This window comes from Triturus cristatus, chromosome 4_2 (assembly GCF_964204655.1).
Source record: "Triturus cristatus chromosome 4_2, aTriCri1.1, whole genome shotgun sequence".
In the NCBI taxonomy this organism is placed as follows: Eukaryota; Metazoa; Chordata; class Amphibia; order Caudata; family Salamandridae; genus Triturus; species Triturus cristatus.
Genome location: NC_140586.1, coordinates 698752820 through 698778082, shown reverse-complemented (window position 1 = coordinate 698778082; position 25263 = coordinate 698752820). Strand labels below are relative to the sequence as shown.

The window sequence follows — 25263 nt, the reverse complement described above, 5'->3', positions numbered from 1 at the left end:
AGTGTAAATATGACCCTTCAGGGTTTCAGAGCACTCTACATATAGCAGTCAGGTCAAACATAAAAGAGAAAGTGTAAGAGGGACAAAACAGGGAACAAAACCACAAATAAATACAGATATAATATATCGAAAACATTTAGAGATTCAAGATACCTAGGATAGAATATTACAAGTATGACAGCCGCAAAGTTGTGTGGGATTGAGAAAATCATAATTTCAAAACATAAATAGGTTCTCCTAAGTAGATATTCAGAGACAGCAGCAGAATTGGACTGACATCCCAATAATATTTTGCCAAAATAAAGTCTCTTACTACATCTTTGTAATGGTTTGCTTCGATTCAAATAAATAGTGGGGGTATGGTGAAAGCACTTTTATAATAAATTCATAAGGAGTTATAGTCAACAAGAGGTTAGGCTTTTGTAACAAAACTCCAAGAGAATATTTATGATAGCACCTTTAACCCAATTTTTTTTATTTGATAAATTCTGTTGATGGTGAAAACGCAATAATTTAAACCCAATTTTTCGTTTTTTTTTTTTTAAAGAGAATGCAATTGCTTAGCCATTACTTAAATGTCTACTGCTGAAAGCAACCAATCACTAAACCAGTGAGAGACTAAAAACCTCATCAAAAGAGCCAAGGGGATTTGGGGGGGGGGGGGCTGCATAAAGAAGAGGTCAGAGTGCTGCAACTGAGTGGAAATGTACACTGGTGCATAGGCACAGCTTACGGGTGTCTCACCTTTCGTTCCCCAGTGACACAGAACACAACAAAGAAAACATCTCGAACAATACCACATGGGAGTAAGAGTCGCTGTGCTTCCTCAAAGGTTTTGAGAAAAAAGTGAGCTAAGTCTACCTCGTGGTAAACAATGTTTACATTGCCTAATTAAGTCATCTATAGACTTGATTCTATCATGTCCAGGCACGTAAATCCTCCCTACAACGTCCCCCTGTTTTCTCAGCCCAGGTGTTTCCAGATAGTAGGTTGTAATTACATGTCCTAAGTAAAAATCTGAACTAAAAGGAGCATGACGCTGTGGAACAGATCTGTAAAAGCTTGAACAAACAAAAAATGTTTCTTCTAGCATGAGATCCGAGGGCGCGCCAGAGCACGCTTACAGCCTCCAAACTGTGTGTCTAGATTGTACTTTAAATGGTTCCGTCGGGTATGAAGCTCACGAGACACAGCTGCAGAAACAGAACTGATAAGGTCTGATGAAGGAAAAGTTCCGGACCCAACCGCTCTGTGGCCCCAGTCACGTGTTGCAGCAGAAACTGAAAGACAGTGGCTTCCGGCATTGAAAGTGAACCGTCGCAGAGAAGTGGTCAATACAACGAGGTTTGTGGGCAGCATCTTTGCAAAAACGAAACACCCTTCTAAAGATGGCGTTTATTGTGAATGGTTCCTGTGAGTGGTACTTGTGCCCTGACCTATGAAACGGTTTGCGTTTCTGTTGCCTGCTTATTGCGTCTCCAAACGCTCAATGCACTTTCCTGAATGACAATATTTCCTCTGGCACGAACACTTTACACATTGTGAATAGGTAGAACACTTGAACAAGAGCTCAATGCATGCACCGTGCCTCTACTTGTAATGCAGAAATAATTCAATAAAAAGATTAACATAAAAGAACCAAGGGGATTAAAGTAAATAGATAAAGACTATGAAACCCAGCTATAGATTCACAGATTTCCAATGGATCACCTGAATGAACATCAGCATATGTAACAAGCTTTAAGTAACCTCTGACTCTCGCTCTCACCAGTCTGTGGTTTCGGACTATGCCAAGAAGTATTCAAAGATTGGAAAACAATGATCAGTGAATATTTATGATGTTGGGCATGTGCAATAATATATTATAAATGTTTAATTACTGACTGAATTTAGTCATGTTCACCTGGTAATACAGATAAAGGTAATATTAAAGAACAATTCAAGCCATGATATAAATAGTTTTTATATCTGTGTTACATTACACAGATTTCGTTTTTAATCATTTCTAAAGAACAAGTTACTTACCTTCGGTAACGATATATCTGTAAGAAACATTAGTTAGTGATAGACTCCTTACCGTATAATTATCCCAGGCAACAGACTGGATCCAGCAAGTTTGTCAGCAATACCGCTGTGTGTCGGAAGGTGGCGTCGTGCGGCTCCACGTCCGTCGTTGGTGTCGTGGTCGCCGAGAAGACGTCGCGGCAGCTACTTAGACGCCGCCCTCGTGCGCCGAGGTCAGTTCTGTACACGACTTTCCGTGCCAGCAACGCAGAGCCATGCAAGATACTGACCACTGGTGCCTTGAAACTAGGGCCCTGAAAGGGATGACCTTAACCCTATAAATCAGTTCGCAGAACGGGGAGGTTGGGCGGGGCGGTAAGGAATCTATCACTAACTAATGTCTCTTACAGATATATCGTAACCGAAGGTAAGAAACTTGTTAATCTGAAAGAAACACGCAGTGATAGATTTCTTACCTTAGAAAAGATATCCCAGCAATACCAACTCCGGTGGTGGGTCTGCGAACCAAGATCACACCAGCCAGTCCCGGTAAACAGAACGGCCAAAGAAACCATCTTTCCGGACTTGGCTGTGCAGGCAATAGTGCTTAGTAAAAGTATGCAGCGAGGCCCACGTAGCTGCCTGACAGATGTCTTGTAAGAGGACACCACGTCCCAGTGCCGTAGTGGCCGCCATCGCCCTGGTGGAATGGGCGCACAGCCCAACCGGAGGCTCTTTTTTCGCCAGAGAATAAAAGGATTTTATACACAAGATGACCCATACGGCCCGACCTTTCTTGGCACCTACGTAGCCAACAAAGAGCTTGTCATCCACCCAGAACTGTTGTTTGCGATTCAAGTAAAATGAGAGTGCACGTTTTCGGTCCAGACAGTGGAGCCTCTCTGGAAGGATGCGGAAAGAAGGTGGGCAAAGTGATGGCCTGCCCGATATCAAATGCAGCGACAACCTTTGGCAGAAAGGAAGGACGTGTTCTGAGCACAACCTTGTCGGGATGGACAGACAGAAAATGAGGTTTGCAAGAAAGAGCCTGGAGCTCACTCACTCTCCTAGCAGAGGTGATGACAACCAGGAAAGCAGTCTTCAGAGTTAACAAACTAAGAGGACAGTTGTGAAGAGGCTCAAAACGAGCGCACATCAAGTATGTAAAAACCAGATTCAAGTCCCACTGTGGCATTACGAAGGGGATAGGAGGGAAAAGATGAGTAATGCCTTTGAGGAATCTATTTACAACAGGGGACTTGAAAAGAGAGGGCTGATCAGGTAGCCTGAAAAAGGCCGAAATAGCAGAAAGGTAGCCCTTGATAGTGCCTAGAGCAGAGTCCTGCTGGGCCAGAGAAAGAAGGAACAGTAGGACCTCAGAAAGAGGGGCAGAAAGAGGATCCACAGCCTTTGCTGTGCACCATGCCACAATTTTGTTCCACCTGCAGGCGTATACCAACTGCCGCTGCTCAATCTCCACGCAAAGAGGTGGAGACTGGACAGGTTCGGGTGGAGGACTGTCCCCTGCTGCTGCGACAGAAGGTCCTCCCAGAGAGGCAGTCGGATTGGGGGGATCGATGGTCATACTGAGTAGCTCGGGATACCAAACTCTTCAAGCTCAGCCCGGAGCCACAAGAATGACTTGGGACCGGTCACGCCTGATCTTCAGCACTCTGGGCAGAAGTGGTATAGGCGGAAAGGCGTACAACAGACCACAACTCCACTCGCGGCAAAAAGCGTCGCCTAGCGAGTGCTGCCTTGTAAATTCCAACGCGTAGAACTGCTGACATTGCGCGCTCTCTTCGGTGGCGGATAGATCTAACGAACGGCCTCCCCCCTGTCGAAAGAGACCTTGCGCCACGTCTGAGTGAAGACGCCATTCGTGATCCATCATGCACCTGCGGCTGAGTTCGTCCGCCCTGGCATTAAGTGAACCTGCCGGGTTTTGAACCACCAGGGAATTGCCCTGATGTTCCAGCCATGTCCAGAGGCGCAGGGCCTCCTGACTTAGGGTCCATGACCCCACCCCGCCCTGTTTGTTGCAGTACCACATGGCGATGGTGTTGTCTGTGAACACCAGCACTACTCTCCCCTTGACAGAGGGAATGAATGCCTTCAGTGCAAGCCGGATCGCCCGAAGCTCCAGAAGGTTGATATGGAGCCTGGACTCCGCCGGAGACCAGAGGCCTCTGATCTCCGCCTCTCCCATGTGGCTCTCCCATCCCAGGAGGGACGCATCCGTCACCACTGTGTGCTCCAGTTGGAGAAGGGAAAGGCATCTGCCATTGACCCAATGCGAATTTGTGAGCCACTACTGCAGTGCCCTCTGAGATCTGGACGTAATTGGACAGGTTCCCCCCGATGCCGCGCCCACTAGAACTTAAGGTCCCACGGCAGGGCCCGCATATGCCATCTGGCATGGGTAACCAGCAGGAGGCCATGAGGTGCAGCAGCCTCAGGGTCATCCTGGACGAAACCCAGGATAGAGGTTGAAAGACCGGAATCATAGCCTGAATATCCTTGACTCGCCGTCCGGGAGGATAGGCCCGAAAGTGTGTCGTATCCAGAACCGCTGCGATGAAGAGGAGCTACTGAGAGGGAATCAGGTGCAACAACGGCACATTGATGGAGAACCCCAGCAAATGCAGGAGGTCGGCCGTAGTCTGTAGGTGGGAGACGACTGTCCGGGGCGAGCCCGCCTTCCAACAGCCAGTCATCAAGATAGGGGGAAGACTGGAAACCCTGATCTGCGCAGATGAGCTGCGACCACCGTCATCACTTTGGTGAACACCCGAGAGTTAACATCTTGAACTTCTCCTTCCGGAGGAAGCGATTGACGTTCCTGAGGTCCAAGATAGGAAGCAGGCCCTTGTCCTTCTTGGGCACCAGAAAGTAGTGGGAACAACAACCACTTCCTACTTCTGGCACAGGAACGCGCTCGATGGCCCCCTTGGCCAAGAGGGCGCGACTTCCTGTTGAAGTGCCAAGTGATCCCCCGACATGCAGTGGTACTGGGGTGGCATGGCTGGAGGGGTAGTCTCGAATGGGAGGGAGTAGCCCCTTGGAACTATTTGTAAAACCCACCTGTCCGAAGAGATGGTACACCAGTGGAGGAGGTGATGGCGAATCCTGCCGCCCACTGGCGTTTGATGGGCCTGATAGACTGGACTTGGAAGGTTTGGAGGCAGTGGTGGCCGGGGTGGAGGTGGACTGACCTGCCCGCTGGCCCCCTGACCCGCCTCGGCAGGTTCCACGTCCGCGCCTGCGCAGAGACTGTTGCTGCGCAGGTCTGTGGCTCTGAAGCTAACATTTCGGGGCACCCCTTCTGTGGCCACGATAGGAGCGAAAAGCAGAAGGTGGAGGATGGCGCGAGGCCGAAAGACCCAAGGATTTGGCCGTAGCCCGCAAATCCTTAAAGAGCTCCAACGCATGGTCTGCTTTATTGCCAATAAGGCGAATGCCATCAAACGGCATGTCCATCAGGGTGTTCTGAACATCCCCAGAGAAACCAGTAGTCCTCAGCCAGGCGTGGCGACGGAGCGCCACTGTCGTGGAAATCGCTCTGCCCAGCGAGTCGGCGGTGTCAAGGCCACATTGAATCGTGAACTTTGCTGCATCTCTGCTGTAGGAGAGTAGGGTCTGCTTCCTATGTTCACCCCCACTTTTTGCTTTTGCTCCACTGGTTTTTCGACTTTAGTGTGGCTGTGGCCCTACTAATCAGACCCACAGCCCAGCTGTTCTCTCTCTAAATTGATACCATGTAGTTTAGGTACATGCCAGATTGGATATTGGGTCACCCTTGTCAGTCCCTGTACAGTGTACCATAGGTACCCAGGGCATAGGTGCACCCAAGGACTACCAGGGGCTGCAGCATGTATTATGCCACCCCTGGCTGGCCCTCTTAAAATTGACACCACTGGCTGATCACTCAGCTGGGGCAAGATGGTGTAATCACCCCTTGCTTAGATATAGTATACCTATATCTAAACCTATATATGGACACATAGTTACCTATCAGTCACTCCTATGACAGGCCTTGACAATCCTGGAGGCAGAGTGCTTGGTATTATGTGAGATGGTGCTCAAGCATGTGCTGAGCCGGTCTGCAGCTTTCGGAACCATGTCCTTATAGCTGTTCTGTGATATAGCCTACCATATACTCTTAAAGTGCCTTATAATCTTAAACGGTTATGGTAACTATGGTTTGGCTTTATCAAAACATGTCGTGTAAGGTGTCTAACACTGTGGAATACTACCCCCACACCATTTCTGGCATTGAGGATAGTATTCCCCCCTTCTAGAAGGAGAAGACATGTTAAAATCCTACTTACCCGGTTAAAGTTAACCAGAGCCCCAGCATCACAAAATGGATGCTGCTGCCACGGACACAAGTCTGACCTCCTGCTGCTGGGAGTCCTTCCAGCGAGGGAGGCTTGGACAATAGGTTTCCTGCCTTGGGAGGTACTAGCACCACCAAAGACAGGCCTTAGTGTATTGGGGCAGGGAGGGATGAAAGAAACGAGACACTGCCTGGGGCACACAAGGTGTCCCATGCATAGCCCTGTTCAAACCGGTGCTGGGGCACTCCAGCTCCAGCGCGAAACTGGACAAAGGGAAGGGGGTGTAACCACCCCCCTCCCTGGTCCCACCCATAGGAGGGACCTAGCAGGTAACCCAGCCCCCCAGATTAGTATAAGAGTGGGAGCTGAGTCCCTAGGACTTTGGATTATCCTGAACTGAAACTAGACACGAAACTCTGGACCTTCGACATTCGACGACAAGAAGAATGAAGAATCTCCCTTGTGTCCAAGGAGTGGCCACCCTGTGCAAACAGGCACCAACAAGCGACCTGCCATTTGCTTTGCCCAAGTTCTACGAGGAACCGACTCCAGAGCCCGACCAGCGCCTTGACCTCCAGACTTCTCCGACCCTGATCCACACCCACAGCCGAGCTGAGATCCGTGGAGGCGACGAGAGACGTGGGACCGGCTACCTGGGAAAATTGGCGAGTATCTTCCAGCGCAGCTTCTGAGGCATCCTCGAAGTTGTGCTCTGGGGATTGAGAAGCCCCAACCCCGAGCACCATCTGCACCGAAGATCAGCCCTCCACACTCCACGAGTTCTGCGTGGGGCCCTTCTGCATTTTCCTGCTCGACGCGTCTGTCCGGTTGCTGGCCCGTTGGCTAGTAGCCTCAGTGACGACGAACCCTTAACTTTCCACCGCTGGTTTGGCTCCTCCAGACTGGCCCTTGCTTCCCTGTGAAAGAGAAGCACCACAGACCTTCCTGGTCCATTTCCGAGTGGGTTGCCTTTGCCAAGGCATGTTGACTCCAATCGGGACGTCGACTCCGCCATCAGCAAGATCCTTCGTGGGACAGCTCGTACCCTGGTTCTGGTCGTCCTCGACGCCTCCTGGGCCACGCAGCTGCAGAGACAAGCTTCAAGACATCACCTCTGTTCTGCACGACATCGCCTGGTTCCTTCCTGGTTCCACACGGTCACTGGCTAGTGACCCAGACTTTGTCCCCTCTGCTTGCAGGTGTTCTTCCTTCAAGATGCATCCTTGGGTCCATCGGACATCTTCCTCCTGGCTGCCTGCCAGCATCTGTTCTTCAGGCAACCATAGGATCCAGCGACGACACCCGACACATCTTCACACCTATGCACCCGTCTCCTGTGGGTGAGGTAACGCGAGTACTCCGGTGCTCCAGTGGATATTGACTATCCAAGTGTCTAAGTCTTTAGTTGCACAATGGAAAGTATAATTCCCAGGCAATATTTGAGACTGTCAGTTCGGACTGATAAAGTACAGAAATGAGTAAAGTAAACACGTAATAAAATTCACAAATTTAATACAAAAAGCATATAAAGTCACATATAATAAAATACATGGTTTGATATAGACATTATATAAAATTAAATAAAATACATTTTTTCCATGATATAAATCAACATATTATAATGTAAATAGTGGCAAAGTGGAATTTCTTCACGACGCGCGTTTCGGCACAGGGTGCCTTCGTCAGGAGTAGCCACAACAAATTTGTGTTTTAATAAAGAGGAGTTGTTCACGGATTTATAAAAGATAGGAAGCCACAGAGGAACTTGTACTATTTTGTTGTTCCTCGTTTATTAGGATGGATCTACTGTAGATTAGATCAACATGGTTGTCTGCTATAAATGTGAGAGGACGAGACTTCTCTCATTGGGATAATTTTTATATGAAATGATAAAATCTTCAAAGTTAGATACGTTGCGTATTAGAGAATACTTAAAGTCAGCTCTGCAAAAACGATATTTATTGATGACTTTTGCGAGTCTGGTACAAACGGGACAATGATGGTCTCAGTAATCGGATCACGGTAAAAATCTCGATTATAAACGGTCCTGGAGCTGGCAAGAGTCGATTTAAGTCTTTAGTTGCTTCCTCCTAGTTACTTCGGAAGTGTCCTTATTCTTCCTATTTCTGACTACTACATTCCCACTGGTTTTAATGTAACCCGCGTGTGTGTTTCCACACTGCACACGCCTCCCGTGGGCCTCCCACTTCCTAACTTTTGGTAGGGTAGTGTAGCCCCAGCGATTCCCTAGGCCCTAGGCCTACTCCCTGTTCGTGACGTGGTACTTATACCACTCTTAGTATATGGTTTGCATGGCCCCTGGGCCTAACTGTATTTTCCTGTGTAACTTAACGTAAGCTACTTAAGAAATTGTTTGTACTTAGACCTCTGAACTCAAAGAGTGCTGAGGGTATATGTTAGAATAAATACATTCTAATTTTATATATACCTGGTGTGGTGTCCTTTCATTTGGTATTCAAGGGATTGTAATGGTATAACAGCTGGCTTCACATGCCTAAGACTGCTCTTGTCCATGCTACCACTAGGATAGCTGGTCTATAAGGTTGACTTTAGAACCAATCACCATAAGGGTTGTTTGGACTGATACTGGGTGTACACTAGAACTAGTGACATCATATATCAGGCCAACTTCTCACACAAGCCACCCCAGCCTAGAGGGGAACAACCCACAAGGGACAAGGGCAAGACAAGGCCAGATGACCCTTAAGCAGAGGATAGCAATGGAAGGAAGGGAGGGGAGGAAGGACAGGGATAGAAGCAATCCCCCCCAAACCAGGAGTAGGCAGAGCAGCAGGGCACCGGAGCACCGGAACCCCATACTCCAAAGGACCAAAGCAGGAATGAACCGCCCCCAGAAGGAGCCACCCATCAAGAACAAGGAAGGCACTCCCAGGAGACACAGCCCCCCCACCGGGAGGCGAGTACCGAAGACCAACCCAAGGGTCCTCGCAGAATAGGGGAGGAAGGGCGGGCCGTAAGGGAATCTGCGGCTAGAATCGTCTCTACCAGATACATCGTTACCGAAGGTAAGTGACTTGTACATCTGATAGAGACTACTAGCCACAGATTCCTTCACGTAGAATAAATACCTTAGCAATACCCCCTGGGAAGGAGGGTCTGCGAAAGGACCCCACCAGCCAATGCAGAACAGAGGACCCCACAGGGGACCAAATCTGTGGACCAGGTAGAACTTTGTACCTGCCAGGCCAAGGGAACCCCCAAAAGCAGGGCCCCACCGACCCCAAGGGGATGTAGAAGGGAAAGAAGGCTGAAGAGGCTCGTACACTCACAGCAGAGGAACCAAGGGCAAGGACTGAGAGGCTGAAGCACCCCAACTCCCCCACAAGGCAACATAGCTTCCACCCAATGCCGGGACAGGAAAAGCGGAAGAAAAAGAAGCCTATAGGGCCCAAGGGAAATAGGGAAAAGAGGCAAACCCACTCCAGATGGAAAGCGGCCTGCCAGCCAGAACAGCGCCGGCAGTCAAAGCCAGAAGCAAGAAGAACAGCCCGAGGTCCTGGAAGGCCGAGTAGGCGACACCCGGCAAGGGAGACACAGGATCATCCCAGGTCTCAGGACAGGAGCAGGGAGAGGAGGAGATGCCCGGGCCACCACTACAAGTGGCCGTGCACACGACCAGAGGAAGCAAAAGCAACCTACTGAAACATCATGGAGAACAGGCACCCGAAGGTGACCAGAACCCTCTAGCAGAGCGTAAACCATATGACAACTACCACTACCCCACATAGGGTACGTTAAGTTCCAAGATAAGGGAACCCTCTTTGGAAGAACTTCCGCAGCAAAGGAAAAAACAAAGGAGCCACGGGGAAGAAAATACCCCCGCCGAAGGCTTGACAAGCAGCCCAAACAAAGCAGAAGGCCCAATCTCAGGGCCAAGCCTGCGCAACAACTCCTGCAGAACCACACACAATCAACACAAGGGCCGTCCAGCAGCCAACAATGCCAAAGTCCAAAGGAAGGACAAAGGGCCAGAAAACACACTGCACAGCTAGAACAGCCAGCTTAAGAAGGCCCATAATCAACCCAACTCAGAAGTCACTGAGGAGGGGATGGAGGAGGAGGAGAAGGCGGAGGAGGCAGAGGACGGAGCCCTGCCAAGAGACTTTGGATGGCGGTGTCACCCGGGGCATGGAACAACAGGCTGCCATCAAACGGTAGGTCAATGAGTCGCTCCTGAATATTCTCAGGGAATACTCCATCTCGAAGCCAAGCATGGCGACAGAGCGACTGAGGAAGCCATGGCCCGGCCCAGCACCTCTGAGATGTCCAGAGCGGAGCGGAGAATAAACGCTGCAAGCTCTGGCCCATGCAATGCATGATGCCGTAAGTCCACCAGTCCAGACTCCTAGGACACTGCAGATCCCAGAGACTCAGCAGAGTCCCACAAACAGGAGGAGGCCCTAGCCAGCACATACAAGGTGTTAAGGGCTCGCAGGGCCGCACTGGTCGAGGCGAACATGTTGCGTCCCCAAGAGTCCAGCCAGCGGGCCTCTCGGGATGGCGGAGTCAACAGTCGCGGCAGGGAGGGAAAAGCGGTCCGCAAAAGGGGACTGACGGCTGAGGGGTGAAGGGAAAGACACCGGGTCACGCGGAGGTGGGAAGTGTCGGTGCAGATGATGCTGAGGCACCGGGTCCCCTGAGGGAGGACGCCTCCAAGCCCCAGTCAAGGAAGAAAGGAGCGAACCTTCAAAGGGAAGTAAGATTTCCCTCCCACCAGAGCCCTGGTGGAGGACCTCCAATAGATGGTCCGTCGGAAAGTGAGCCACCGGGTCACCCATGTGCAGAATGCCCACATCCGTGGACACCGCGAGAGCTAAGGCCGTACCCGCCTCCGTAGGGCCCCGCGGTGGAGAAAGCAGCTCCTCCATGGACGACGGCTGCAAACTAAGGCGGCCGTCCCCGAGCGGGGTGGGCAAGGGCCAGACCTGGAAGTCAGAAGGGACCGAAGAATGAGGGACCTGCCACTCGTCCGACAAACACCCCTGCCCCGGCGTCACCGGACAGGTACCTCCAAGTCACCCCGCACCGGGGACTGGAGCTGAGACCGGAGTAGAGCTGGAGCCGCACCGGCCCCGGGGCGGTGCCGGAGTGATGCCGATCCGACCCCCGCCTAGGCAGCCACCTGCGTGGGGGAACGAGACGGGCCTGGGGAGTGACACGAAGCCCTTCGCCAGCCGCGGCCCAAAATGAGGCGAAGATCGCTCGGCAACCCATGTGGCAGCACCAGGGACGATTCACCCTCCGACAAGGCAGCCACCTGTGGAGAGGGATGAGAGAGGCCCAGAGAAGGACGAGGGGTCTTCCCTTGGCCTTGACCCAGAGCGGGACGAGGAGGGTCCACTGACCCCTGCAGCTCCACACGGTCCATGTCTCCATTTGGACTCTCGACGCCCCAACACCTGTAAACAGTGGATAGGATGACACGCGGGGCCGCATCACCCGCGGAGAGTCCACGCCCCCGGTATGCTGGAAACCAGCCCCCGGGGACAAACTACGACACTTACCCACTGGGGAGCGGCACTCACTTGACATCAGAAGAAGGTGAGGACGACGACCACGGCCGCATCTGAAGCCGTCCGTCAAAGCAGACCCAGGGGAGGACGTCGACCTGGAGAGACGCACCGAGAGAAGTTTCATCCGACGCTCCCGCCGCAACTCCGGCTTCAACTGTTGGCACTGCGTACAATCTGTGGTGTCGTGATACTCCCCCACATTCCACATACAAATGAGGTGAGGGTCCGCCGCCGTCATAAGATGCCCACAAGACGTGCAAGTCTTAAAGTCCGAAGGCATTCGCACACTGTTCCACCAAAGAAATGGAAGAAGATAGGGGGGGCCCTAACAGGCCCGTAGCAAGGATCGGATCCGCGTTGCGCGGAAAAGGAAAAAACTGATGTAGGCGCGCCGGGGCGGGTCTTATGTGACCTCGCTGACGTCACGTGCGTGGATGACGCCTGGGCGGAGTCGCGTGATGTCGCCCGCCCTCGGCGCGCAGGGATGCTGTGGCAAAAAAGTTTCCGGAGCCAGTCTCACGCCTGGGGATAATTCTACGTGAAGGAATCTGCAGCTAGTAGTCTCTATCAGATAAGAGGAACTAATTTTCTATTCCATCAGCAAAAGGAAGTAACAGAGTTGGTCAGCAGACCTCACAGTCAGAATGGACCACAACAACTTCTGATGTCAGTCTACTGCCTGTAAAGAAAGCGCAATCGACAGAATTACATAACCAGTACAAACCCACAACCCTTTCTGGACTTCCTAGCAATCTACTGTCCTGGACACTAATCAAGTTAAAATCACTAAGCAAAAAGTGAATACATCCCTACAAACTGCCAACAAACCTCAATCTGGGCCTTTCAGCATCATTGAAACCTTACTAGTAGTTTATGCTGCACCAATACTACAAGAGGCAATCTTTGATGACAATGTAGCCTTTTCCAGAAATCAATCAGACAAGAAGAATGGGAGTGATCGAACAATGATCCACAATTTAAAAACCATAGTCATGGAATGTAAATCAGCTGCTCTTCATCCTTGACAAACTTTATTGCCTTTTACATGTATCTCACATATCCAAAGACTGCTAATACATGTGAACATTCTGTATGTTTTCTCCTAGATTTTGGTTGTTGTCTTTTACACTTACAGTTTGTTCTTACAATGTTATTATTGTTTCAGGTGCTGTAATGCATTCCCGAGCCCAACATGTCTGCAGCCCCCCTCCCTCCCAACCCTCCTTCTGAAAATAGAACTTAAACTCCACCTCTCCCTCCTCCCCCTCCTCCCCCCCCTCCCCCCCCCCGGCACTGCTGTCGCCTATTGTTACAGGATAACTCCCTGTGATCACATTTACTATTTCTCGTTGTGTTTAGTTCTATCACTCAGTCGCCACTATCTAGCCCTAAGCTACCTCGATGTACGGAATTCTATAAGTCCTCGTCCCCTGGTGGTTGCTCCCCCCTACCCTCCTGGCTCAGTCTCTGGCGACTTCCATGTTGTGATGGTCTTTCAGGGGTGGTGACTTCAGATTCGGGGTCTTTTTCCCTTAGCTCCTCCATTGGAACTTCCCATGCCTGAGCCCTTTCCAGCTTGCCCACACCTCTTTTCGCATTTCGGAGCAAGATTCTACCCTCGCATCCTGCTCATTTCTCTAGTTCTCTCTTCCACCTGTGTATATTAGGTCCCGCCGGGGCCTTCCATCTACTAATAATCTCCCTTTTTGCCAGTATGAAGGCGAGATCCTGGAACTTATCTGTGACCTTGGTCTTAGCTGTGTGGGGAAACAGGTTAAGTAGGACATGCTCTGGTATGAAGGGGACTGCTCATTCTGTTATCCTAGCTGTCTCCCTTGTTACTTCCTGAAAATATTGCGTCAGGCAGCTCCATACCATATGTATATAGGTCACTCCTCACTCTCTACACCTGAGGCACTTCGCGTCCTCTCTATGAAAGTGTCGGTTAATGGGGTCCAGCGCTAAATACGTGTGTTGTGAAATGTAGAAGCTAATTAGGCTGAAGCGTGCATTCCTCGATACCTTTGGTGTGCGCGATTGGATGTTCTCCCAGTCTCTGTCTTATAGAGGTGCGTCTATGTCTTCCACCCACATACTAGTGTGACTGTTGTTGGGTACGGTTTAATCAACAGACACCTGCCACCGACCCATTCACGAGTAGATTAGGGTTTCAGTCCTTAAGAATAGCCATGATCACTTTGACAGTAAACAACCAAGAAACATGTTAACCTTCTTTTAAACATCACCATTTGTGCTCGTTTAGACCATTGTATCCACTCTAAACCAGCCATTTTTTTAAACTATAACAAGGGAACCCATAAATTAAAATTGCTTTGGGTACTCCTTACTTATTTTTTTTTTTTTATAATTCTTTTTATTGTAAAAACTTTGACAACAAGGCATAGGTTCATAGAGGCACAACACAAGTAATGGCATATACAAGGGTTCATCAGTACACAGCATACATTTACCGTTGGAGTTACGGGGAAGGGGAGACATCTGAATCGCTAAGTCTGGGGGGGGGGGGGTACATATTTCACTTCGGTACAAGTTCCAGGGGGTCCAAATCTTAGACCACTTCCGGGGGCACCCCCTTGCTATGTATACAGATTTTTCACGTTGCATGCACCAATCAAGGTCCTTTTTCCATTCCGTAAGTTTGGGTGCTTGGGGGGCCCCCCAGTGCTGAGCAATATTTCTTTTCGCTATCATACATGCAAGTGTAACCCATTGTATGGCATAGGCGTTGAGGTCCGTCGGTTCCCAGATATTAAGGAGACACCTGGGAGCCTCCGGCCGGAGTTCAACCTCCAGGACTTCACTAATAATCAAATGTATCTTCTGCCAGTATTCTTGAATTATCCCACAATGCCATATGATATGTATAAATATACCCGGTTGGGTGCATCCCTGTCTGCAGGAGCCATCAGTTTGCTTCCCCATGTGTACCAATTACGGCCCTGTTAGATACGTTCTGTGTAATATTTTAAGTTGCACTGGGCGGAGCCTCGCTGATATTGCCACTGTTTTAGGGGATGAGATAGCTGTCTGCCACCCCTCGTCATCTAGTGGAATAGAAGTGGTCCCAGAGTATAAATGGAGATTTAAGAAAGATCAACAAAAATTGCAACAATTATAAGGCAAAACCATAGTGTTATTTAATCACACTAGGCACAGGCAAATAAATGCATACAGTAAATCACACTATTTACAGATGTGCAGGGTGCCACGGGGGTGGGAAGGGAGTGAAGGAATGGGTAAGGTATTTGAGTATGTGACATAAACAATTTCAAAACAATGGTACAAATCAATTGTTGGGCACCTTAGTGGCGTGCCAAAGGTTCAAAAGTCATTCATGAACAAAATCAAATATTATTGCCAAGAAGCCATATACAAATGAGAGTTCACAGTGCTCAACGCACTATTGAGGGTACTGGCATGATAGGATGTCGACGTTTCGACCCCTCTTCAAAGGTAGGTAAATTAATTCCTTACAGGTGGGGTCTTCCTCAGGACGGAAGAGGATGGTGAACCGGGGAAGGTAGGCACCAGAGAAAAAGAAGGCATCAAGTCAGTGACAGCTTGGCATCTGGGCACAGAGGCTCAAAGGTCAGGTGGGAGTGAAAGTCACGTTTATTATTTGAGAAAAGGAGGAAACGAATACTCCATCGGAAACACACCGCTGTATAATCGGTATGTGGGGTGAGACGAATCACCAAAGAAACAGCCTCTAGAGACGGCGTACCAGACTGAGCTCGCTCGATTCTACCAGCTAGAATCTGGGTCACTAGCCAGTGACCACGTGGAACCAGGAAGGAACCAGGCGATGTCGTGAAGATGCAGGTGAAGAGGTGAAGCTTGTCGCAGCAGCCACGGGTACCAGGAGACGTCGAGGACGACCTGGACCAGGAGGCGAGCTGTCCCACGAAGGCTCTTGCTGTCGGCGGCGGCGAAGTCGAACTAGGACTCACCAAGCCTTGGCAAGCGGAACCCACGGAGAATGGAGGACTTGCTTCTGGTGCAGACCAGGAAGGTCTGGGGTGCTTCTCTTTTGCAGAGGAGCAGGAGCCAGTCTGGAGGAGCCAAACCAGCAGTGGAAATTCAAAGGTGTGTCGTCGCAAAGGCCGCTAGCCAACAGGCAAGCAACCGGACAGACGCGGCAAGCAGAAAAATGCAGAAGGGCCCCACGCAGGACTCGTGGAGTGTGGGGGGCTGATCTTCGGTGCAGATGGTGGTTGGGGCTTCTCAATCCCCGGTGCACAACTTCGAGGGTACCTCAGAAGCTGCGCTGGAAGATAGTCGCCACTTTTCCCAGGTAGCCGGTCCCACGTCTCTCGTCGCCTCCACGGATCTCAGCTCGGCTGTGAAGTCTGGAAGTCAAGGCTGTGGTCAGGCTCTGCAGTCGGTCCCTCGTAGAACTTCAGCAAAGGGTAAAGTCTCTTGATGGTGCCCGTTTGCACAGGGTAGCCACTCCTTGGCCACAAGGGAGATTCTTCAGTCTTCTTCTTTCGTCGAATGTCGAAGGTCCAGAATTTCTGTTCAAGTTGCAGGTTCAGGATAATCTAATCTCCTGGGGCCCAGCTACCACACTTATACTAATCTGGGGGACTGGGTTGCCTGCTAGGTCACGCCTTATGGGTGGGACCTGGGAGGGGGGTGGTTACACCCCCTTCGCTTTGTCCAGTTTCGCGCCAGGACTGGGGCTGGAGTGCCCCAGCACCGGTTTGAACTGGACTATGCATGGGACACCTTGTGTGCCCCAGGCAGTGTCTTGTTTCTTTCATCCCTCCCTGCCCCAATACACTAAGGCCTGTCTGGGGTGGTGCTCGCACCTCCCAAGGCAGGAAACCTATTGTCCAAGCCTCCCGTGCCGGGATCACTCCCAGCAGCAGGAGGTCAGACTTGTGTCGTGGCACCAGCATCCATTTTGTGATGCTGGGGCTCTGGTTAACTTTTAACCGGGTAAGTAGGTTTCAACATGTCTTCTCCCTCTAGAAGGGAGGGATAATATCCTCATCACCAGAAATGGGATGGGGGTATTATTCCAAAGTGTTAGACACCTTACACGACATGTTTTGATATAGCCAAACCATAGTTACCATAACCGTTTAAGATTATAAGGTACTTTAAGAGTATATGGTAGGCTATATCATAGAACAGCTATAAGGACATGGTTCCGAAAGCTGCAGACAGGCTACGCTCATGCTAGAGCACCATCTCACATGTTACCAAGCACTCTGCCTCCAGGATTGTTAAGGCCTGCCATAGGAGTGACTGATAGGTACACGTGTCTATATATAAGGTAGGTACTACACCTAAGCAAGGGGTGATTACACGACCTTGCCCCAGCTGAGTGATCAGCCAGTTGTGTCATAATGGAAAGCCAGGCCAGGGGTGGCATAATACATGCTGCAGCCCCTGGTAGGCCTAGGGTACACCTATGCCCTGGGTACCTAAGGTACACTGTACAGGGGCCAATAAGGTGATCCTATCCAATTGGGTTATGCACCTAAAGTACATAGTATGAATTTAGAGAGAGAACAGCAGGGCTGTGGGTCTGATTAGCAGGCCCACAGCCACATCTAAGTCGAAAACCAGTAAAGCAAAAAGTGGGGGTGAACATAGAAAGCAGACCCTACTCTCCTACATGGTCCCAGTCTGCACCGGATTATGCCCCTCCAGCTCCGTATCGGAATAGGGGATTAGAATAGGGATGGCGCCGCCGGCCCCAGGAGTGTCAGCATCAGGGCCAGTGCAGGTCGAGGTGGTACAATTGGGGCTGGGCCGGATCCATCCATGGATCCAAGGGGGCCGACTGGCACTGGAGCCGCCGGAGAACCAGTAGGGGCTCCTCCTGAACCGGCGGGACACAATAGCGCTCCAGAGGGAACCGGTTGCCCAAATAGGATGTGCATGGCCTCAAAAAACTCTACGTGTGAGGCAGGGGTCGCTCTGGGTCCCGGAAACTTTGGGAGGCGCACAGCCGGCCCAGGCTCAACCATGGAGTCAGGCCTCGAATGATGATGCACTCTCGTCGGATGACTTCAACAGACAGGGTGAAGTCATAGACCTCTTCGACTTCTTGCTCTTCTCTTTGTGGTGGGACTTACCCGAGTAGCCCGCCAACTTCGAATAGGATGAAGATCTTGGACCCATAACTGATCCCGCAACCTTCCTTTGGTCACCGTGTATTACGTCGAGCTGCCAGGAACTTGAGGGGCCGCTCCCTCAAGGCCTTTGGGTTAATGGTGCAGCAGTCAACACAGGACTTAACGTTGTGGTTGCATTCGAGGAACCAAAGGCAAACAAGGTGCGGATTAGTCACCAATATTGGTCGGTGACAGGCGCTCACGGGCTTGAAATTGGCCTTCCTAGAGGACATTCCTGCAACACCAGGAGAAAAGCTTTTTTTAAAAACTTCAACAAAAGTCAAAAAAAGCTCAGTCAGAAAGTGACTAAAGGGGTAGCTCTCTCTCGAGCTGCGCTCACTGGCATGGAAAGAAATTAACAGACAATAGCGCTGGGGTGGATCCTATATTGGCACAGCACACATCACTTCCGGTGCAAATGACGCCACGTGGAGCCAATCATAGTCACCTACCAGCGTGCAGGGGTACTGCTCAAGAAAAATGTACAGATCCAGTCTAAGGCCTGGAGAAAATTTAAAGGCTAGGAATCTGTGGCTAGATCGAGTCTCTACCAGATAAGGCGATAGCGAAGGTAAGTAACTTGTTCTTCTAAAGCTTCGGCATTGTGTTGTATTAAGAATTCCCAATGGCTTTTACTGGTAGACGTTTCTATCAGATAGGTAAATTCCCACGGTAAGGTTATGGGTTGGAGACTTTAGATATTTGTGCACTATGATCCTCTATGCATTCTCGTAACCAAGTGGTGCTCGAGAAGATGCAGGGGTTAAAACGGCATTCAATTGACTGAATAAAACCTATTACTGTGTTTAATTTAGCAAATCTTCTTTCAGAAGCACAGAATGTCTTTCAACGGATTATGTACCATGAACCAACTTCCTAGGCTTTTGCACCAGTTTGACACTTTCATTAAAGCATGTTACGCAAATGTTGCTTGTAGGCTTCAAAGCAAGGCTGCCTTGCTTAGCTCCATTGGAACTAGTCAACAGCTGTTTTCCAAGCTTCAAATCCTTTAATCTCTCCTGGGAGAAGTTAAGGCCTTACAAGGGTCTAGCCTGTGGAAATGCCTATTAAAATGTTAAGGAAAGGGAGAAAGGATTAAGGAGAAATTCTAAAGTAAATTCAGACACTGCTCTTTGTAAAAAGACTATTTTCATCCTTAAAACTACACTTTTAGGGAAAGAAACTGTATGTAGGGAAAATGCTTGTACTCACTGCTGAGTTTCGTTTACCATTTGAGAGGCTGGGTACACTTATTCAAAATAATCCGTAAAACACACCAGCATCAGATTCAAAGCCCAAAGCAGAACTACAATAGATGGAAAATAATCCTGCAATTCCTTTAAGACCTTATAAACGAGGTAGAGAAGAAACAAGTAACCCTTCTCACGTGAGCAGATAAATGTCAATAATTTAAGCAAGTTAACCCTTTTTGGTCCCTAAGTTAGGGACGCTACAAACAAGAGAATAGCAAACTGCATAATCAAAAAAAAAAACTTGCTTTAAGTGGGCGTGAATATAAAGGCATACACATTCAGAAGACAATTATAGACATGTTCTATCATCTCTGTACATCAAGATGTGAGGGATGAAAAGGGCAGGTAGAGGTAATCTACGAAATGGGATGCAATTACCCAAATGAAATATTTATGAAACCCTCTAGTCCGCTGTAATATCCACTCATCTCAATCAAGAAACTGCCAACATTCATGCTGAAGACATATTGGGAACATTTTTAAAAGAAGTCATCAAAGTAGAGGTTTTATAAGGGTGGGAGTACAGGATGGAGGACACCTATTGTTGACTACCTCTAGCACTTCTCTATGGCTGTAATGGTGGAAATACTTTTGATGATGGTGGGAGTAAATTGTTGCCCAGGCCTGTTGAGCTACAATTCTACAAGTGGAACTGATGTGCCAGTGAGGCTAAGAGAACAAACTATAGCCCTGCTCTGCTTAAACCTCTCCAGGGAGTGGTCTACCTATTCACCAAATAATGTTTGGCCATCTAACGGCACATCAGTGATGGATGTTTGCCAATCACATAAGAAAGCTGTGGAGAGCATCCAAGCAGGCCTGCTCAAGCGCACACAATGCATCCTATAAATGTAACAACCGCATCTACTATGTCCACTCGTGGACTGCTTGGCTATATTCATATCCTTCAAATTGGGAGAATGGGACCCTCAAGCGGTTAGCTCCACCATTTCCTAAAGTACATAAGTGTAGCAACCAATTATGTCTTTACAAACTCTGAGGCCATGACTGTCAGAGGAAAAAACAGGTATTAAAAATGTCTTTCTGGATTCTCTCTGCATTGCTCCTTAAGGGAATTAATTGGTTTTTAGTTTAGCAAATGTTATCTGGAACTTTAGTCCAGTATCAGATGTGTAAGAAAGAAAAATAGGTTAGACGTGACCAGCTTGAGCTTCCTGGCCACATGTCCATTCACAGCTGATATCGAAAGGGGTCTTTCCCATGCTGCATTAACAGTATACAGCAATGCCTCATTAAATAATAGGATTTGATATTTGCAAGAAAGAATATATGTGACAAGGCTGGTGCAAAGAGTAAGGGTATTTCCTACAACTTTCACTACTGTGAACATAGTCCATTCCCGCTCTAAAGGAGTGCGGATGCCAGTACCATTTCTCAGTACATGTAAAGTGCCATGTCTGAATGCTTAAGTGGGAGCATGCCATAAGCTGTGACCTAATTATTCTCATTATGAAAAGGCTCAGTGAACCCCCAAAAGTGACAAAGTCATACAAATTAGAGAATCTAGCCACAGTAGCAGATCTTGTGATTCTATTTTTAATCACCATCACATTGCTACCAATATCAGAGGCTTGTTGCCATCTCTCAACACAACCTAGGATGGCTAAACATGGAAAGGGTAGCACTCCCCCAACTCTCCAGTCCCCTAAAAGAGATCATAACCAATATCACATGTTTAGTTCTCTAATTTGGAAAATATGTGGATCGATTATACTGTTAGGACTGCAGAATTCTGAGTGAAATTGTAAACATTGTCATGTTAACATACACATTTTCTTCTTGAACTGTTTAGAGGAAGAAGATGACTTATGTTTGTAATGTTCACTTTCAAAAACAGTATGTGGTAATACAGATATGTCATGGTCCCTGTAGATTGTGTTGCACATTACTCCTAAAAGGCCACACAATCCAAAAAATATTGTATCAAATAATAAACAGTTATGCACACCTGCCTTAGCACTCATTTAACCTATTTACAAAAACAATGCAAGAGTAAGAATCAAGATCTACATTTCTTATTTCACAACCCATAGGCAACAAGGAACTAAAAACAGTCTCACCTACAAGTGAGAAATAAATATCAATGTAAAATAGCTATAAGATTAATACCTTTTCTTTGCATTTCTCACAGTAATATGCATTGCTACCTTCTAGAATCTCTCCTCTAACGAATTGGTCCAAAGAAATTTCTAAACTTTGGCAAGATGTGACTCCAAGGTTGAGGGCCATGAAAGCTTCTTCACGTTCATACCTGCAAAGAAAAGATATGAATGAGACCTTTTCAGTCGATAATACCATAACCCAAAGAACTTCCAGAAAAGACATTTAGCCTGTATGCAAACATCATCATCATTATTGTCAGCCAAATTCCTGAAAGCTCTAATGTGATGAGGGCAGGAAGCACCAGTTTGCAGTACCCAGGAGAGTAGCTTAATTGCGTTCACAATCAAACCAAAGCCAGAACCAACTACCAATCTCAACAGTAGGAGCTAGAACTTAACATTCACATTCCAGAGCAGGATACAAGCGAGTGCAGATAGAACATCAGACACCACACACTTTCCCACAGAGAAACAGAAAGACCCAAAAAATAGCCAAAATAAAAGCTAAAGAACATATAGTACTATACTGAAACAAGAACAAAGGAGGGCAAGTGCTCAAAATAAAACACAGGCCTTCAGAATGAGTAAAACCTCAATAGGATATATCATCCTTCAGGTAAAAAGGTCTTTGAGTAACTTTTCCGTGCAATATAAACATTAAAACCCTTTGCACCTCCACCAGGCTTTCTCATCCCAATCAAAAGCACAACTCTCAAACTGCCAGCAATTTTTGGTTACCACAGGCAATACATTCAAAATTCTACATCAGATGTCTTTGCATTGTTGTTGAATTGTTTGGCCACCTTAAGGGGTTTTGTGAATTTAGACCAGGATCCTATGATTGGGCAACTTTAATCCTCACCCAGTCCTGAACAATTACCATCCACTCCTGGGAGGCTTTCTGTAAATTACATTTCTTTCGTTCACCCTTTCTTCATTCATCTTCCACAGAAACCTTAACAACCCATTAATTATCACCAACTCATCCAACCAGGCATATCAGTTGGGATTTCTTCCTATGAAAATCACAAATTTAGATGGAGTGCTAAACTGTATGACACAATCATGTCACTTAGGTCCTTTCTCCAATGTAAACCACTCGCCTTTGCCAGCTAGACGCATTCCTTTAACGTGCGACTGAAACCATCTATAACGCCATTAGTCTCTGAACAGTATAAAGCACGTTTCGTATGCAACACAATGTAAAATAGTCCCACATGTAAAATGTGCCCCATTGTGCATGAAGCTGATCTTAGGGTAGCATTCTCTCTTCAAGATCTCACAAAGGAATTTCTTGGCACTAGACATACTATCACTCAATCCACATATGGAGTCTCCCCTGCCAATAGTCCCAGGTAATCCAAGGGTACTTCATGTCACAGAGCCATCGGAATTTAACTACAATGTAAAGACATTGTAAGAACCTTGTCACTTCTACAACAGTACCAATGGTATACGACTGCACACTCTTAACTCCAAGTCCGGAGCAGGAGGACAAAAGTCCAGCCTTATCCTTTTCTTTATTTTTAGTACACACAAATGTCCTTTGTGAAAAAAACTCAACTTGTTGGTTGTTAATGATCCTGGTAGAATTAATCTAGTACTTCTAAAAAGTAAACCACCCTTGGCAGCTAACTCCTCCTTCACCATTCAAAAGAACAAGTTACTTACCTTTGGCAACAAACTTCCTGATGAACAATCTAATTACAGATTCCCCACCTTTAGAATATTACCAGATGCTAGACTTGATTTGGAGAATTCTTCCATAAATGTTCCCTCGCACCAGTAGGTGGCCCAGTATGGTTCAGTAGTGACTATGCCACCCCAGAAGTGGCTGAGCGGAGCCACAAGTAAGTGCCATTTAGATGCGCTGGTGCCTTTCCCTTTCCGCAGCTTCAGACATGAAGTGCAGAACAAATATTCTGAGAGAGTGCACTGATTCTGAACTTAGGACCTTTTTAGATAAAAGCTCAAATGTAACCCTGTCTAGGAAAAGTGTGGCAGATTCTTCAGGGCCAGAGGACAGTGTGTAAAACCACTGTCTCCTAGGTCATCTTGGTATCATGTATGGGAAAAAATTAACGACTGACTAAAAACCTTCTCTAAATTCTTTACAAACGATGTGTGATATTTAATACAAAAAAATCGTAAAAATGTAATCGTACTCCCACTCACCAACTTTCACACCAGTGGGTAGCAGTGCATATCTCAAATTTAAATAACAGAGTGGACGATGTATTCCTAACAACTGGAAAAATAATTAATGATATGGTTACGGTGTGTGCCAAGTTAATATGGCGCAAATTACCATAGCCTAAATATTATCAGGTATTCTTCCTGTCCCCAGGGACTAAAGGCAAACCACGATCTTGAAAGAAATAGATCCATGTGTCTCCTCCATGGATCGCCCATGGCCCCCAGTGTAAGTCTTTCCAAATAGGTTATTGATCACCAAATGTATTAGCACTGAAACATGGAAGAGCTACTAAGCCGAAGCTATAATGATAGCTATGCCCAGCAAACTCCATCATGAAGCCTCTAATTAGTGGAGTAAACAAAGGTATGCCGCAATGTATTTAAATATGTTTTGACCCTCTCTGCCATGCTTCTACAGATGCAGACAGAGAGTGGTGTAAAACGCAATGCCTCGTCACATGCCTGTTGAATATGATCTCAAGGGCTAGTGTCCTCTTCCTGTATTCTTTGGATGGTAAGTTCATGAAGAACAGGCATACCCAGGTATCCCAGATTTTCTTCCCCGGATCTAATCTGGTGCCTGGGGATATTCACACGGTGAGGAATCTGCAGTTTTAAGTATCCATCAGAAATGTGTAGATAGTGAATTACATGTCATAACCACTGTGTTGACCTCTTGTCTGTGTCTTCTGTCTCGCTTCCAGAAGTGAAATCCTCTGTGTTTTAATGCCTTTTTGTAAGATCACCAGACTTACCTTTCATGGGTATGCGCTCTATATTTGACATGCCTTTAGATCTCCAGCTTGTTCAATTTAGGGCTCTGACGGCCAGCAATTATGCCTCCAGCAGAAGAACTGGCCCACAAAGGCTGTCTCTCTGGGCTCATGGGAGGAAAGAACTAAAATGTATGAGAGAGTTTTTGTCTGTAGCTTTTTGAAGTACCGTGGTTATCAACTTATTGCACTCTACTGAGATGTCTAGATCTAAATATGCAATACCCGTATCTTAGAAGGTCCTTGTGAAATGGAGTTGAGGGTCCAGATTCTTGATCCACTTGGCGAATTCTTATAATTCCTGGTATGCACTATTTCAGATACAGAATATATTGACAATGTATCAGTTCCATAATGTCTGTGTGGACTGGATACATCAGAGATGAAATTCTCTCCAAACACACCCACATAGTGCATGCTACACTTAGTTCAAAGGCAGCCCCTTCTGAAGTCCCTGGATGCCATAAGAATTAAATAAAATCACCACGGACCACAGACACATTTGGTTAATTCCACCACAGTAACAATGCAAGCACATCCACAAAAACAGAGAACGGAGACACCTGTAGGGGCTAGTGATGCCACACATATTGAGGAAAGAAGAATACCATCATTAAGTGGGATCACTTTGGGTTAAGGGTGACATAGGCTGGACTCTTATCCACCTAAGAACAACTAGCTAGAGATAGATCATTGGGTACAAAAACATAATAGGGACATATTCTTCAAGACATTAAACAATTGGACTTCAGCAATACCCTAGGTCAGTGGGTCTTAACCTGTGGTCTGGGGACAACTGGGGGTCCGCAAGGCATACTGAGGGGGTCTGCGACTGCAAGCAAAATCTTCAATCGAAAAAGTTAAACCCTT

General features: G+C 47.7%; 1 protein-coding gene across 4 annotated transcripts in view; it reads right to left on the bottom strand.

Annotated features, from left to right (window-relative positions):
• USP24 (ubiquitin specific peptidase 24) overlaps positions 1-25263 on the bottom strand; it is a 2082369-nt gene that overhangs the window by 907718 nt on the left and 1149388 nt on the right. For all 4 annotated transcript variants that reach the window (XM_085602520.1, XM_085602518.1, XM_085602517.1 and 1 more), the window contains exon 46: positions 21432-21573. In XM_085602520.1, the coding sequence (XP_085458646.1) occupies positions 21432-21573 (142 nt within the window). The remainder of the gene's footprint in view (positions 1-21431; positions 21574-25263) is intronic.